Source organism: Octopus sinensis, linkage group LG3, assembly GCF_006345805.1.
Source record: "Octopus sinensis linkage group LG3, ASM634580v1, whole genome shotgun sequence".
Taxonomy (NCBI): Eukaryota; Metazoa; Mollusca; class Cephalopoda; order Octopoda; family Octopodidae; genus Octopus; species Octopus sinensis.
The window spans coordinates 12,387,867-12,405,979 of record NC_042999.1 but is presented as its reverse complement, the minus strand read 5'-3'; the positions used below and the strand labels follow the sequence as shown (position 1 = coordinate 12,405,979).

At 40.0% G+C, this 18,113-nt stretch overlaps 1 protein-coding gene across 1 annotated transcript in view; it reads right to left on the bottom strand.

The window, feature by feature from the left end:
* Window positions 1-970: 970 nt before the first annotated feature.
* Window positions 971-18,113, bottom strand: part of LOC115209894 (deoxyribose-phosphate aldolase) — a 29,296-nt gene continuing 12,153 nt past the window's right edge. The window contains exons 2-8 of the mRNA XM_029778476.2: window positions 16,255-16,352; window positions 14,085-14,232; window positions 12,343-12,441; window positions 11,976-12,110; window positions 4,634-4,762; window positions 4,049-4,161; window positions 971-1,411 (exon numbers count right to left, since the gene is read on the bottom strand). Coding sequence (XP_029634336.1) covers window positions 1,205-1,411; window positions 4,049-4,161; window positions 4,634-4,762; window positions 11,976-12,110; window positions 12,343-12,441; window positions 14,085-14,232; window positions 16,255-16,352 — 929 coding nt within the window. The 3' untranslated portion in view covers window positions 971-1,204. The remainder of the gene's footprint in view (window positions 1,412-4,048; window positions 4,162-4,633; window positions 4,763-11,975; window positions 12,111-12,342; window positions 12,442-14,084; window positions 14,233-16,254; window positions 16,353-18,113) is intronic.

Here is an 18,113-nt window from a genome sequence, read left to right as displayed (position 1 = left end):
AGTCTCTCTCTAAATGTGGAAGAGGAAAACCCGGGGAAAGATGTGGGACAAAGAAGTGAAAAATGATCTTCAGATGTTTAGCTTAACAGAGGAGATGACAAAGAACTGAGACAATTGATGATTTGCTGTGCTTGATAAGACCCATCCAGCCAAGTGAAATGGAGATTCAAAAGGAGTGTCCTTTGTGCCCATGACCCACCACCATCCTCTGTATTCTCCTCCCAGCCTTCCCTATTGAATCCCTTCTCCACAAAATATCTTCCTAACAAACCCTCCCTTCCACTTCCCATTTTCTTTTCCCAATCTTACAAACTCACCCACCCATCCCCCCTATTCAATCCTTGGTCCCACTTATATACACATCCCTATAACTTGAGTGTACCCCACCCCATATCTACCCATCACATCTTTACTGCAAGACATTCATTTCTATCCCTCCATCTTTACTCTAACCACATGACCAGCCCTGCCCCTGCTTTTCTTCCCTTTGTTCACATAAACCTGCCTCCTTCTCTTCTTTTGTCCCATTCATCTAAAGAGGGCCTCAGCCTTGCATGTAGCATGGCATCCTCACCAGTGCTGGGGCTACAAATAAAAAAAAGCATCCATTACTTTCTGTAAAGTGGTCGGTGTTAGGAAGAGCGTTCAACCATAGAAACCATGTCAAAGCAGATACAAGTCATCCAACCTCGCAGATCCTGTCAAACCATCCATTCATTAATGCAATGAATAATGTACAAGGGTGGAATTGGGGAACAATGGTAAATACCATCAGTAAGGGGGAGAATGTAAAAGAAATGGCTGAGGAAGGCAAATGTAGTAAGTAGCCGGACAAGAGGAATACAGAGCAAAGCTTTTTAATCGTTCCTGCATAAAATATATCAGCACAAATTTTCTTCATTCTAAAATGATCTCTCTTAGAGTTTCCATGGTAAAGTTTGAAAAATCATCAATAATTAGTGAACATTAATTTGCAGAGGTAAAAACTGTAATATTTATTTAATTTTTTTTCTTTCTTTTTTGTAAAAATATTTAAATTTAACATAAAGAGCTATAAAAAAACAAATACAATCTTTGAAAAGAGTGTGTGTCTGTAGCCAGATACTAAATACAGCCAGTAATGAATCATGGTTATATAAAAATAAATCTATAGCTTTATATCAACGGACTTCAATAAGACCATTGTGATGGTTGATTAATAGATTCAAGCTGATGGCAGTTCGAAAGCCGCTGCATAACGACCTGTAACATGATGGAAAATCTGCCTTTCAATGTCCCCCAAAAGGGAAGAGGCACCAATTCTGAATAAATGAGGCTGTGTCCATTCATCTCCAAGTTCTTCTTTCATTAATGAGAGCCATGTACAAGCATCTTTGGCAGAATGAATACCACCAGCTGCTTTGAAACCAACCTGTAATATAGGAAGAAAAAGAGATGTAAACTAAATGTTTAGCAACATGGTTAAAAAATAAATACATCTTTTTAACTGATTCAAATTATTAGACACACTTGCAATAGAAATACTTCTAAATGGTCATCATTGTGTTTTAATGTCCACTTTTCCATGCTCTCATTTGTTGAGGTAGACTTATCCATGGCTGGATGCCCAAAGTCTCACCTGTTTCCAAGCAAGGTAAAGTTTCCTCCTGGCCACGTGCTTCCATGAACATTTGGAAATGAAGGACACTGCCTGTATGGCAGTGATGCTTATTTGCAACTATGCTGTGGAATCAAGACATGGATATGCTTATACAAACGAATGATGGGTTTCTTTAAGTTTTCATCAAACAAATCCATTCACAAGACTTTGGTTGGCCTGGGTCTATAGTAGATGACACTTGCCCAAGGTGCCACGCAGTGGGACTGAACCGGAAACCAAGAGGTTGGGAAGCAAACTTCTCAATCATCCACTTCTGTCTGCATCATGATCCTAATTTTTAAACCTGTTTCCCCATGATTCCATCAGTTGAATGGGGGCCCTTCTGCAGCACAGTGTTTTCCCACTTATTGTAGTCACTTTTCATTGCCTTTCTAAGTTTCTGCTGCCTGAGATCAGCTTTCACCATGTCAACTCGTGTCTTCCTCTCTTTTAAACAGGTTCTTTCCACTTGGTACTTTTTCTCTCTACTTGGAGAGATTCTCCTGTTGGAGACAACAAACGAGGATTCTGCAACAAACTGCACAAATGTTTGTGCTGAACGTTAGCTCACTCCCTCCATCAAATCAGATGTCGAAATGACCACAGAGCAACATGGAGTGAAGTGCTTTGCTCAAGAGTACAATGCACAACCCGGTATAGGAACTGAAACTACAATCTTGCAATAACGAATGCAACAACCAAACCACCAGGCCAATTAGCTTCTTGTTTGCACATCTGATTCCTCTTTCACACTCTCATTGCATATCCAGCACAGAAAGCTCAGTCTTCACACATCCTTTCAGTCTGCTAACATGCAACAAGGTAGTCAGAATCTACCTCTCACTAAAAGAAGAATCCCTTTATTTCTAACCTAAGCTACCAACTACTTCTATGGAACCTTCCAAGGATTTAAAAGTATTAATTTCAAAGGCTGACCCCTACCATATGAGATGGCTTCCATTTCTGTCAGTCTGCCCATCACAATCATTACATATTTATAAGTGGATGGCAGAAATGGTCTCAGACAAAGTAATTAATTGAATTTTGTTACAATATCTAAGTTCCAAACTCATTCAGATTCATTTTGCTTTGGTTTCTTCAAAGATCAAAAAAAGGACAAATTAAAGACATCAATTCTGGTCAAATGAGTGAAACTTATAACAGAAACACTAGCTGCGTGTCTTTTTTTTATTAAAAACTTTCTTTCATTCCTTATTGCATCTTTGTTTTCTTATTGTGTTTGTAAGCAAAAAGCTTGTTTTTCTTATCTAAAATGTCTCACTGAAATGAATACCATTCCTTTCATAAAAACTGTTTTTTATGTAAAAAGTTTCTTCCTTTAAATCAAATTTCTGGAGTGTGACACAAACAGGAGTTATTATTTTATTAACACAGAGATTGTTATTTAAGGCAGTGAGCAAGTGCAGCTGTTACAGCAGTGCAAGAAAATACCTTTCAATATTTATTCAAATTATATTCCATATTTAAATCCCTCTGAGATCAAAATATAACATTTTTGCAGGGACAGATTTCGTTTGTCAAATAACATTTCTGGAGAGAAACACAAAACAGAGACAGGTAGGTAGAATGCACCATCATTATTTGGAGTCTGGTGCAACTCCCTGACTTATCATCTCCAGTAAAACCGTCCAACCCATGCCAGCATGGAAAATGGACATTAAATGATGATTCAGCAGCGCTAGTCCATTCTGGCACAGGTTGGATGGTTTGACAGGATCCAACATGTCTGTGTTAAGTTCCAATGTCTTCTTTGGCCAGGTTTCTACAACTGGATGCCCTTCTTAATGACAATCAGTTTACAACCCCTGAACTGGGTACTTTTATACGTGAAACCAGCACTAATGAAATTACCAAGTAGCTTGCAAGACAAGACCCCTTAATTGAGAGCAGTGCAGTATGCCAAGGGTTGAGAGGGGTACAAAAGCTACATATTTTTAAGAAAGATGACAACAGATTCAATCATCATTTAACAAGCATCTGCCATGTTGGTATGAGTGGAAGATCTCAATCTTGGAGAGATGAAAGGCAAAGTCAAATCAAGCATATCGTCTTAGGACCTTAATAATAAGTGACCCTGAAAAAGTGAAAAGCAAAGTTGACTATAGCAGGATTTGAGCTTAGAACATCTAGATTCAAAAGAAAGAGAATTTGAGTATTTTCTCCAATGCTTTAACAACTCTACCAATCCACAGCCCTAACAAAAACAATAATAATAGTTTCAAAGTTTGCCACAAGGGCAGTAATTTGTGGGAAGGGGTACTTTTAAATGGGTCAGTTATGATGATTACAATAAGTCTTTGTTCATCAAAAGTTTTCAATACTCTAGGAGAAAAAAGAAAATTTATTTGAATAATAATAATTTTAAAAAAAGTCATTTCTTTTTCTTGCCTTGTATCCAGTTTTTTTGTAATAGTCTCGGATTGCTCTGGCCATCACAATTCCTACTGGGAAAGTAGCATTCACACTTTCTTTACCAGTTGAAGTCTTGATAAAATCACTTCCTGTGATAACAAGAAAGATGGTAACCCTGTGAGAATCTAAAATTTATGAACAACAACAATGGCAGGTATACTATTAACGAGACCATTAAGGATTAGCAAGAAAATTTATTTGCCAACAACAACTGGCAATTTTATCTTTTAGCCTATAACATATATTGAATTGTCATAAATTTATTCGTTTTTTTACTTTTACCATTTAATTTAATCCTTTCCAATTTTATTTGAATTAACTTGAAAAATGTTTTTATGATAGTGTTTTATGTTTTCTTTTTATTCTTTTTTTTTTTTTGGTAGTTCTATTCTTTCTCTACAACTTTTGTTAATCAGTTTTGAAACTTGAATAAATTTCATCTTTTTCCAAAACGGTAACCATGGCATTGCCAAGTAGAAACTGAAACGGATTTCTCTGACAACCCAATATTTTACACGTTGGTATATTTAAAAAAAACAAAACGACCAACAACAACCATACCTGCCATCATGCAGACAACAGATGCTTTATAAACATTCACCATACTTCCAAGTTCTCCAACAGCTAAGATGGCTTTCAGGTGAGCGTCTCCACAAGCTTCTCTCATCTGTTTCACCTCATTATAGACACCTGAAAATATGAAATAAAACAAACAAATTCAAAATAAATATCATCATCATCATCGTTTAACGTCCGTTTTCCGCGCTAGCACGGGTTGCTGTGTGTAAAGTCTTGTTTATGGTGATTTGCAAGTTTCCACTGTTTATAGCAAGCGATTGAATTGAGGGAAAACCCCACAAAATATTGTACATAGCTACCTTGGATTACATTTTTAAATAAACATCATCATCATCTTAACTATTTCAATGTCTTCTTCCATGTACTGGATGGAATTTGTTAAGGCATAGTTTCTATGGCTGGATCCCCTTGCCATGACCAACCCTCATCTATTTCCAAGCACCTAAGTATTTCCCCTGATCTGACATATTTTCACAAAAGACTGGAAATGAGGGACACTTGTTAACAATCATGCAAAATATCAAAACAAAGAAACACACACACTCACACACACACACACACACACACACACACACGCACTCACACACACACGCACTCACACATGGTGTTTGGGATGAATTTGACAGGTTGCATAAAAGGAAAAGAAAATACAAAATCCCCTTCAAAAATAAAAGTATTTTAAAAAGTCAAAAAACACCAAATTAGATTATGACTGGGAACTAAGGTTACTCAAAGCAGCCATTGTCAGCTTTCAGCACAGTTTCAAGAAGGGCTCCAGCACTTGGCATGTGCTCTTCACGGGACCAACCAGGCTCAGATGTTATTAGACGTCACTGGTCACAGTGTGCTTTTGCATTGTTTTAACCCTCAAATGACACCATCCTGCTGGCTAGGTGAGCAGGCCAACAATCCCACCCAGATTGAAGGGGGTCTGCAGTAATGTGAAATGAAGTGTTTTGCTCAAGAATACATTGTACTGCCCAGTCAGAGAATCAAACCCACAATCTAGTGATTGTGAGTGCAACAGCCTAGCAACTAGGCCATGTGCCTTCACATTACACACACACACACACCACACACACACACACACACACACACACACGCACTCACACACACACGCACTCACACATGGTGTTTGGGATGAATTTGACAGGTTGCATAAAAGGAAAAGAAAATACAAAATCCCCTTCAAAAATAAAAGTATTTTAAAAAGTCAAAAAACACCAAATTAGATTATGACTGGGAACTAAGGTTACTCAAAGCAGCCATTGTCAGCTTTCAGCACAGTTTCAAGAAGGGCTCCAGCACTTGGCATGTGCTCTTCACGGGACCAACCAGGCTCAGATGTTATTAGACGTCACTGGTCACAGTGTGCTTTTGCATTGTTTTAACCCTCAAATGACACCATCCTGCTGGCTAGGTGAGCAGGCCAACAATCCCACCCAGATTGAAGGGGGTCTGCAGTAATGTGAAATGAAGTGTTTTGCTCAAGAATACATTGTACTGCCCAGTCAGAGAATCAAACCCACAATCTAGTGATTGTGAGTGCAACAGCCTAGCAACTAGGCCATGTGCCTTCACATTACACACACACACACACACACACATATATATATCCTTCTGGTTTGCCAGTCCCCAATCAAACTGTCCAACCCATGCCAGCATGGAAAACAGATGTGTGATGATGATGATAAAAAAGTTCAATCAGAGGTTAAATAGGCCTCATTAAGGGATGATAATATCCCTTAATGAACTTACTGGTTTTGTTTTGAATATTAATTTCAATACTCATAAATAATCAGTAATTAGATAAACAGAGGTTTATAATTATTCAAGAAAAATAAGAAAATCGAGATTAATCAATTAATAATTATGTCTGTTTTTGCAATTAGTAATAATTACTCAACGAGGGGTACCCCACTCACTACTCACCAGGCTGAAGACACCTTAGTTACATGAAGGTTACAGTGTCATTAAAGAATCTCAACTCATCAAAGATATAATTTAGAAAAAAACTTTTATTTGCATTCCCAGCAACCTTCGTTGCAAACTGAACTATAAAAAAGCTTTTTTCAGCTTATCAAACTTCAAAGTGGGAAAAGCCTACAATGTAGGAACTTTCCTACATACACACCTTGTCTCTGATCATGGAATACCCAGTGTATTGGAGATACTGACCCATCACCTGGGATAAGCCAGAAAAAGCTGTAAGACGTTAATTACTTCTAATTCACCTTACTCTAATTAAATATTCTAAATGTCCTGAGATGCCTGTCCTATTCTTTGTTGTCTTTTTTTTCTCCTTTAATATATACCGGCTAACTTGGAAGCCTACTAGGGATCCCTAGTTCCCGCCTTAGTTGTGAACTTGGAATGTAACAGATGACCAATCATAGCACTTACCTATTCATTTCGATCACCAGTGAACTAAACCCATCATATTCTCTCTATCATCATCATCATCACCGTTTAATGTCCATTTTCCATGCTGGCATGGGTTGGATGGTTTGACTGGAGACTGGCAAGCCAAGAGGCTGCACCAGGCTCCAATCTGATTTGGCAAAGTTTCTACAGCTCGATGCCCTTCCTAATGCCAACCACTTTGAAAGTGTAGTGGGTGCTTTTTACGTGCCACCACCATGGGAGCCAGTCAGGCAGCACTGGCATCAGCCATGTTTGGATGGTGGTTTTTATGTGGTACCGGCACAGGAGCCAGTTGGGGCAGTGAAGCTGGCATTGACCACATTCAGATGGTGCTTTTTTACATGCCACTGGCACCGGGTGGGGGGGGGAATCATATAGATATACAGATAAGATGATAATTATTTTTGAAACAGAAACATCATTAGAACAGCAGGAATATTGAGTAAATTACCTTTATAAGATGGAAAAATTTGTCAACAACCAGCCATGGGACTTGAACCCATATCAACCAAAGACTCCAGCTGAGTGATTTACCATTAAGCTAAACTACCCACTGATAAATTCACTGCCGAATTTAAATGCTAAATACTTTAGTTTGTTTATATATATCATCATCAATGAATGTCCGTTGTCCATGCTGGCATGGGTTGAACAGTTTGACTAGGCTGGCATGCTGGAAGGATGCACCAGGCTCCAGTCTTGATCTGGCAGAGTTTCTACAGCTGAATGCCTTTCCTAATGCCAACCACTCCAAGAGTGTAATAGGTGCTTTTACGTGCCACTAGCAAGGATACCATTCACGTGACACCAGTATCTGCTATGACTGCAATTTTGCTCGGCTTGATGGGTCTTCTCAAGCATGACACAATGCCAAAGGTCTTGGTCATTGCCTCTGTGAGACCCAACACTTGAAAGGAACTTAGACACCTTGCCTCTGTGAAGCCTGCTCGTAAGGAACTCAGCCACCTCACTCCTGTGAAGCCCAACACTTGAAAGGAACTCAGTCACTTTGCCTCTGTCAGGCCCAACATTTCAAAGGAACTCAGTCACTTTGCCTCTGTCAGGCCCAATATTTCAAAGGAACTCAGTCACTTTGCCTCTGTCAGGCCCAATATTTCAAAGGAACTCAGTCACTTTGCCTCTGTCAGGCCCAACATTTCAAAGGAACTCAGTCACTTTGCCTCTGCCAGGCCCAACATTTCAAAGGAACTCAGTCACTTTGCCTCTGTCAGGCCCAACATTTCAAAGGAACTCAGTCACTTTGCCTCTGTCAGGCCCAATATTCAAAGGAACTCAGTCACTTTGCCTCTGTCAGGCCAATATTTCAAAGGAACTCAGTCACTTTGCCTCTGTCAGGCCCAATATTTCAAAGGAACTCAGTCACTTTGCCTCTGTCAGGCCCAACATTTCAAAGGAACTCAGTCACTTTGCCTCTGTCAGGCCCAATATTTCAAAGGAACTCAGTCACTTTGCCTCTGTCAGGCCCAACATTTCAAAGGAACTCAGTCACTTTGCCTCTGTCAGGCCCAATATTTCAAAGGAACTCAGTCACTTTGCCTCTGTCAGGCCAAATATTTCAAAGGAACTCAGTCACTTTGCCTCTGTCAGGCCCAATATTTCAAAGGAACTCAGTCACTTTGCCTCTGTCAGGCCCAATATTTCAAAGGAACTCAGTCACTTTGCCTGTCAGGCCCAACATTCAAAGGTTGATTTTTTTATGTGCCACCAGCACAGGTGCACTTGGCTTGACAGGTCCTCTTAAGGTCTCAGTCACTAGTCATTACCTCTGTGAGGTTCAAAGCTTGAAGGTCATGCTTCCCCACCTCGTCCCATGTCTTCCTGGGTTTACCTCTCCACAGTTAGAGATCGAAACTTCTTTACACAACTATACTTCTCCATATGCATCACATGACCATACCAGCGCAGTTGTCTCTCTTGCCCACCACATCTGATATCTCTTATGCCTAACTTTTCTCTCAAGAGAAAATGCACAATGACATTGCACATCGAACATGCACTTCTAGTGAAGCATACTGGATTCATTTCTTTCATGCTTACACATATCCTTGGCTGTTATAGCCCATGTTTCACTGCCATGCAGCATAGCTGTTTGCACACAGGCATCAAACAATCTGCCATTCACTCTGAGGGAGAAGCCCTTTGTTGCCAGAAGGGGTAGGAGCTCTCTAAACTTTGCCCGGCCTAATCTTATTCTCACAGCTATACTCTCAGAACAACCACCTCCACTACTAATCTGATCACCTAGATACCAGAAGCTGTCTACAACCTCTAGCTTGTCCCACTGGCAGTTAATGGAGTCTATTTTCTGCACATGTCCAGCATTTATGATGCCCGTGCACCTTCCACATACAAAGGTTAGTTTCTTTGTTAATCTTCCTTTAATATTGCTGCACCTTTTGTATGTCCAAAGCTCACACTGGATGCATCTCATGGAGTTTCTACCTACACCTTTTCTACAGATCAAGCAGGACCATCTACCTGAGGGGATTTGTGATTTGTCTGCCTTCCTACTTACTATGACTTTGGTTTTTGCTATGTTAACTCTAAGGCCCTTTCATACCTGGAACTTCTTCTCTAGCTCAGGTAGTGATTCAGCTATAAGAGCAATGTCATCAGCATAGAGGAGCTCCCAGAAGCATCCCGTCTTGAATTCCTCTGTTATTGTATGGTGGACTTTGATAAACAAGAGGAAATTGAGCATCATTCCTTGATGAACCCCTACTTGTACCTTGAATTCTTCGCTGTACTCGTTGCCCACCCTCAACTTACTGGTAGCATCCCTGTACAAGGTTTGTATAGCTCTCACCAACTGCTTGTCTATCCTTAGTTTCCACATTGACCACCAGATAAGGGATCGGGGTACTCTCTCAAAAGCTTTCTCCAAGTCAACAAAAGCCAAGTACAGAGGCTTATCTTTGGCTAGGTATTTCTCCTGCAGTTGCCTTACCAGAAATATAGCATCAGCAGTGCTTCTCCCTGGCACAAACCCAAACAGCATCTCATCTAGGCTAACTCTCTCCCTAATTAGCTGGGCTATAACTCTCTCTACAACTTTCATCACCTGATCCAACAATTTGATACTTCTGTAATTATTTCAATTTAAAGCATCACCTTTACCTTTGTAGCAGTGGACTATCTAATCTACAATACGGGTGACTAGGGATCTGTTCTTGGCACCCTTTTATTTGTTGCATATGTTAATGACATAGATGCCAACTTAAAAATGCCACAGAGCTGAAATATACAGATGACATAAAGCTGTACCTCGAAATAAAGAGGTCAGATCCTGTACACTATAGATCTCTATTGCAATCAGACCTGGACACAATGCAGCAGTGGATCATGGACTGGCAACTCAAGCTGGCTGTGGACAAATGTACCACCATGCATTTTGGGAGGAGAAACCCAGTGTCCACCTACTCCCTCCACAACCCTAATCTCAAAAAGTCTTCATGTGAATGCGACCTGGGCATTATTGTCAACAGTGATTTGCGTTGGACAAAACACATCGTTAAAATTACCAAGAAGGCTGAGGGTGTCTTGGCATCACTCACCAAATCCTTTGTGAGCCACTCTCCGGCTTTATATAGCTATGGTACGACCTCACCTGGAATTTGCATCACCAGTCTGGAACCCCCATCTTGCCCAGGATATTAATCATCTGGAAGCCGTTCAGCAATGTGCAACCAAGAGAATACTCTCCATCAGGCATTTGCCATATTCTGAACGCCTTACTTCCCTGGGCATGGACACATTGAAACTCTGATGTTTGGCAGCTGACTTGGCAGACACCCATAAAATTATTAACCATCGTACAAACAATAACTCTGAGAACCTTTTCAAACTCCACCTGTCTAACACCTGTGGACATGTTTACAAAGTCAGAAAACAGCACAGCTCCCATGACTTTCGGAAGCATCTTTTCACGCTTAGAGTTGCTGAAGCAAGGAACAAACTGCCGGCATCAGTTGTTAGTTGTCAGAGCACTGCATCCTTCAAAACTTCCATGCTTCCTGAGATTCGCCAACACTACACCTGATTTCCTCCCCTCCATACACACACAAGCATCTATCTGATTCATACATTGTTTGCTTTCCAGACATTTGTAAATTACTGCATATACTTTATACGCACTTTCTGACAAGTTGTGGTGCACCTGAGCACTGTATACAATAATTTCATCATTATAATTATTATTATTATTTTTATATTATAAACCATAACAGTAGTCTTTCCTAATGGCATCTCCAAGCCTCTTTCTTTGCAGAACCATGAAATGCAAGTGCACCATCATCCATGTGGACCCATTTCTCTCCTATGACATCACAATTTTCTCTCACACGCTGTCTTGCAATCCGAAATACTTCAGTTCTTTGGTCCTCACGTCACTGAACTTCTTCTTTTCTGCTTCTCCCTTGGTTAGATATACTTTTCTCCTAGCTTCCCTTCTGGTTATGTGATACAGTTCCCTGCTGCCCCAACTCATCCAGGCATTCCAGGCCTGTTTCTTTACTCTAATGGCCCTGTCTATGGTATTGTTCCACCACCACATTACCCTACATCTGGAAAGGACTTTGCACCAACCACAGATTGGGTCTGTGGCACTCAGCAAGCTGTCCCACAGGAATTACCAGACACACATATGCAAACAAAAGGTTTTTTTCAGCTTCCATCCACCAAATTCACTCACAAGGTCTTCATTGTCTCAAAGCTATTGCAGATGACACATGCCCAAGGTGCTGCCACACTGTAGGACTGAACCCAAAGCCATGGGGTTGGGAAGCAAACTCCTTAACCACACAGCCATGGTACATCACAAATAAATATTCTATCAGAAAGTAAACTGAAACCGTTGCTGTTTTCTTAACAGATCACTCACCTTTCCAGTCACCAGTAAGAGCCAGTTGTCGATTGATGACAATGTCAATCTCAGTGGCACCAGCAGTAACAGCCTGCTTGATTTCTTGCAGCCGGCTTTGAAGGCCACATTGTCCTGTTGGAAATCCAGTGGCCACTAAGTGAATTATAGAAAAAGGATCATTTAATTCTTTGAAAATGGAATAATAAAAGCAAACTTTCAACAGAATCTTTTAATGATTGAAAACTGTGTTGTCGTGTTATTTAGGGTTATTTATTATTGTTATCATGATTATCATTATTATTATTATGATACACACTTATTAGAGTAAGGCCAATGAAGAAACTAGATAGATACCTGAAAATTCTATAGAAATACATTGACTTACCAGATGCGACTGGAATGTTGGAAGCATTTGCTTTCTTTAGCGCTTTGATGCAGTCAGCCACTCGGTTGGGATAAACACAAACAGCAGCCGTTCTAATATCTGCAAGAAAAGAATCCACATACAACTGAAAAACAGATCTAATATAAATACATTGTAATCATCTTTACTCTCCACAAACACCCTTGCAACCCCTAACCTCTAAGTTCTGTCTTGATCCTCTCTCCCCACTCTCTTCTATTCCCCTTCTGCTACCTTGACACTACACTCCAACATTTTGTCATCATCATCTTTATCTCTCACTTACTCCCACCCACTCTTATACAACACAAAACAGTCAAGAATTTCCTCTACAACAAACCCATGCCTGTCCTGCTATCAGAATTGTAACCTCTTAACACATAACATAAAACCATTTGCCTCTGTCATTTGAGATGGCTCTTTTAGTCTTGCAAGTTATTTGGTAACCTACAATCTACCTTTTACTTTGAGTGAGAGGCCCTTTGTCACCAGTAGGGGTAGAAGCTTTCTGAACTTTGCCCAGGCTATTCTTATTCTAGTGGTAACACTCTCTGAACATCCACCTCCCACTAAAGACTTGGTCACCTAGGTAGCGGAAGCTATGAACTACTTCTGTTTTCTGAGCATCTGTGGTGTTTATTGCTCCTGTGCATCTGCTGCACGTGAAAGCTATCTTTCTGGTTAATCTTTCTTTGATGTTGTTGCAGCTCTTATGATTCCATAGCTTACACGGGGTACATCTTATGGAACTTCTACCTATACCTTTTCTACAGATTGAGCAGAGCCACCTACCTGAAGGGGTGTGTGATGTGTTCGCCTTCCTACTTACTAGAACTTTGGTCTTTGCAACATTGACTCAAAGGCCCGTCAATTCTAAACCTTGATTCCAAACTTCAAGTTTCTTCTCTAGTTCTGGTAGTGATTCTGCTATGAGGACCAGATCATCAGCACAGAGGAGTTCCCAGGGGTAACCTGTCTTGAATTCCTTTGTTATTGCCTGGAGGACTATGATGAAATAAGAGGGGGCTGATCCTTGGTGAATCCCTATTTCTACCTGGAATTCTTCACTATACTCATTGCCGACCCTTACCATACTAATAGCATCCCTGTTATTAACCACTCGTCAATCCCTAGTTTCTGCATCGTCCTCCAGATGAATAAGAGGGGACTGAGGGCTGATTCTTGGTGAACCCCTACATCTACCTGGAATTCTTCACTATACTCATTTCCAATCCCAACCCTAATGATGGCATCTCTGTACAGGGCCTGTACAGCCCTTATTATCCATTTGTCAATCCCCAGTTTCTGCATTGCCCACCAGATAAAGGATCGGGGGACTCTGTCAAAGGCTTTCTCCAAGTCCATAAAAGCCAAATATAGGGGTTTATCTTTGGCTAGGTATTTCTCCTGAAGTAGCCGTACCAGAAATATAGCATCAGTGGTGCTTCTACCTGGCACAAAACTGAACTGCATCTCATCTAAGTGAACTCTCTCCCTAATTAGTTGGATCATCACCTGATCCAGCAATTTGACCATAGAGAAATATTACCTTACTGGGAAACGGGTGAGGGTTAACAACATGAAAAACATTCAGCCACAGAAAATCTCGTCATCTGACCCATGCAATCATGAAAAAGTGGACATTTAACAATGATGGGAATGATGTAAATGTCTATAATTCATGGAAAAAACAGGTGTAAAACTGAAAAACTATGTGAACCCACCTTTGTCAAGCATTTCAAGGCTTTTGAGTAAAGTAGTTTGGATTGGGTGTTTTGCTTTAAAACAAAGTCTGTCAACATTGGAATAAGTGTCATCACCAGACAAAGTGGTCAAATCTATACAGGTTACAGCTCTGAGCAACCAGGCAGCCTGAAAGTCACAGAGAGGAAATTCTTACCACACAAAAGACAAGAACAAATGTCAATTAATTGTAATGATAAATGAGAATGAAAAGAAAATGGCTAGAGAGAGTGTTCTTCTCTTGAGGATAGTCTTTTCTTTGAGTTCATCCCACAAGAATTCAATGTTGAACCATGTAAGTGAATTCTTTATGATAATAACTTGGTTCTTAATTTTGGCAAAAAGCTTCTTTCCACAAACAAAAAGCAAACCACGCGAAAGCTGCAGACAAGTTGTGATTGTGAATAAAAGAGAAAAACAAGCACTAAGTGGAGGGGAATAGCATCAATTCAGAAGGTGTAAGTCGAGTATGATTTGTTAATTAAAGAACAAGAAGGTGAGAGACAATAACAGGTAATTGGAGAAGTGATGAGCATCAATGAATGAAGGATGCTGGGATATAAGTAAAAAAGAAAAAGAAAATAGGTGACAGAGGTTATTTGAGGTTCAGTTTGGTAAGTGTGAAAATATTTTTCCTATTTTACAATTAGTTGTACTTAACATGTTGATATCGAGTGAAGACTAAGCTTTAAGAATCTAAAGGAATCCAAAATCTTAGTAACTAGCAGCACCACTTGACACAACTATTTTTATCGCAAGATTTAATTAACCGAATTTCACAGGTCTTTGAAAGTAAAGAGAAGAATATTCAGATTGTAAAATTTATACACTTTTACACTATTTCAATTTATGAGGTTGTCAAGGAAAATTTATTCACTTCTTTCCAATGTTATTCGAATTAACACCAAAAATATTCTTATTGTAGTTTTTTATGTGGTTTTTTTTGTAACCCTGTTCCTCCTCCACAACTTATGTTAATCATTTTTGAAATCTGAATTTGACCACTTTTCAGACCTAAGGCCATCTTTCAATCAAACTGCCAAAGCCAGTTGAGACATTTGTTCTGTGTACAGAGAAGACACTTTTAAAGAATTGAAATGCTTCAAAGAGGGAAAATTCAACTTCACAGATTTTCTGTATTCTGGCCAACCTATTCAGTTCAATGAGAATTAATTGAACAAGTTCGTCCATAAGGATTTGTGCGAATCCAGCAGGGAATTAGCCCAGCAGATGGGATGCTCTCATGATACTTTCACCTGTCATCTTCACTGGATGAGTAAGGTTTAAAATAAATGGTAAAAAAATTATTGGATTTATCCCTCAACCCCATAAATTAGCTTTACTTTACATTTTATAAAATGAGTATAATATCATAAACGATAAAATGACCCAAAAGATATTTTAACACCTGAAGATGTTCAAACTAACAATTCATAACATTCAACACAAATCATTCCAACAGCCATCTGAGTTACCGTAATGTCTAAAAGGAGGCTTCTTATTGAACTTCATAGGAAAATTCTAAACTTCTAAAGTACATATTACTGTATTTGATGGAATAAAAGACACAAAGGCATATTAGACAGGACCCAATTTTAGCAGTGTGTATTCAGGAGAAAAGGTTTTGGTGCATTGGCCCTTTCGCATTTCAAACGGCCATATTCAGCCTAAATATCCAGTGTTTTGTTGAAACTGACCAGATCTGACCTTTTACACCTACTCGACAAGGTCATTCTAAAGATAAACAACCACATCATCAAAATTTCAAAGCTACAAGATAAGGCATGATTAATTCAAAACAATGTGAATAAATAAACACATTATTTCGACAGAATAGTCTGAATGATAAAGCTTGTGGAAGGCCCAACTTTGTATTTAGGGCCTGGGGTATTTTTGAGTCATTTCTTTGAAAAAATGTGACTTATATGATATAAGCAGTAAAGGTTTTCAGTAAAAAAAAGAAATGATTTTCTTAGATCTCCGCCCCCCCCCCCCCCCCGCACTGAATAATTATTTATCTAAATAGTAACTCGTTTAGACAGCAATCTGATTTATTGGTACTCAAGAAGTGACAGGTGAGCTTAGTCATTTATTATACAGGAACAAAGATAACAAAGGAAAGTTTATTTATTTTTGTTTCTTTTTTGTTACCTGCCATTGTTTCTTCACAGAACGACGTGTACCAAGAGTGTTAGCACGTCTTTGAATGGCCGGGAAGTTCATATAGACATTTTGAAGCCAAGTTTCATCTGAAGAGAAATAAAAGAAAGGTTTTACAAGTTAAATGTTAAAGAGAGGTCCACAAATTAGCCACAAACATCAAATGCTGTCAAAGTGGAGCAACAAAACACTTTATATGTTTTTTTATTAATAAAGCAATAGAAAAAGAATCATTCGTTTATTATCTCCCCTTGTTCAGACCGGTCGACGTAACAGAGCCTCTTGGTAGAAGCTATGGCAGTGTTCATGAGTTATTTCATCGAACTTTTCAGATATCAATTGGTGGGCTCTACTGGACGAGTCAGATAAGACAGACATGCATTCCCTTACGGCTGATGTAGTTTAACTCTCTTTCTTTTTCAAGGCTTGAGCACCAACTGAAAAATTCCAATTTGATTGCAAAGAAGTCAAATTTGATTGAAAAGAATCCAAACTAGATCGAAAACATCTATAATAAAAACCAAAACATATCCTCATGCTTTGAGTTCTATTTTTCCTGTTTGTATCATCAAACCCACACAAACACACACACAAGAGTTAAGGAATGCAGTAGATAAGATCCGGGATACAAATGTTTCATAGTGAATGGAAGCTTGGAAGTGGTAAATATCCAATATATATATCATCATCATCATTTAGCGTCCGCTTTCCATGCTGGCATGGGTTGGACGGTGCAACTGGGGTCTGGGAAGCCAGAAGGGTGCGCCAGGCCCAGTCTGATCTGGCAATATTTCTACGGCTGGATGCCCTTCCTAACGCCAACCACTTATGACTGTAGTGGGTGCTTTTTACGTGCCACCAGCACAGGTGCCAGGCGAGGCTGGCAAACGGCCACGATTGGATGGTGCTTTTTACGTGCCACCGGCACGAAAGCCAGTCGGGGCGGCGCTGGCAACGGCCACGTTCGGATGGTTCTCTTATGTGCCACCGGCACTGGTATCACAGCTACAATTTCCATTATTGTTGATCGATTTTGATTTTTGATTTTGATTTTCACTTGCTTCAACAGGTCTTCACAAGTAGAGTTTTGTGTCCCAAGAAGGAAAGGTATGCATAAGTGGACTGAGGCCATGGGTTATGGTCTCACTTGTCCTGCAGGGTCTTCTCACGCACAGCATACTTCCAAAGGTTTCGGTCTCTAGTCATTTCCTCGGTGAGACCTAAAGTTCGAAGGTCGTGCTTCACCACCTCATCCCAGGTTTTCCTGGGTCTGCCTCTTCCACAAGTTCCCTCAACAGCTAGGGTGTGGCACTTTTTCACACAACTATCTTCATCCATTCTCACCACATGGCCATACCAGCGCAAACGTATCTTGCACACCACAACTGATGCTTCTTAGGTCCAACTTCTCTCTCAAGGTACTTACACTCTGTTGAGTATGAACACTGACATTACACATCCATCGGAGCATACTGGCTTAATTTCTTGCGAGCTTACGCATATCCTCAGCAGTCACAGCCCATGTTTCACTGCCATGTAGCATGGCTGTTCGTACACATGCATCATACAGTCTGCCTTTTACTCTGAGCGAGAGGCCTTTTGTCACTAGCAGAGGTAAGAGCTCTCTGAACCTTGCCCAGGCTATTCTTACTCTAGCAGTTACACTTTCGGCACACCCACCCCCACTACTGACTTGGTCACCTAGGTAACGGAAGCTATCAACTATTTCTAGTTTTTCTCCCTGGAATGTGGCGGAAGTTGCTCTCTACGCATTCTCAGTATTTATTGCTCCTAAGCATCTGCCACATACAAAAACTATCTTCCTAGTTAGCCTTCCCTTGACATTGCTG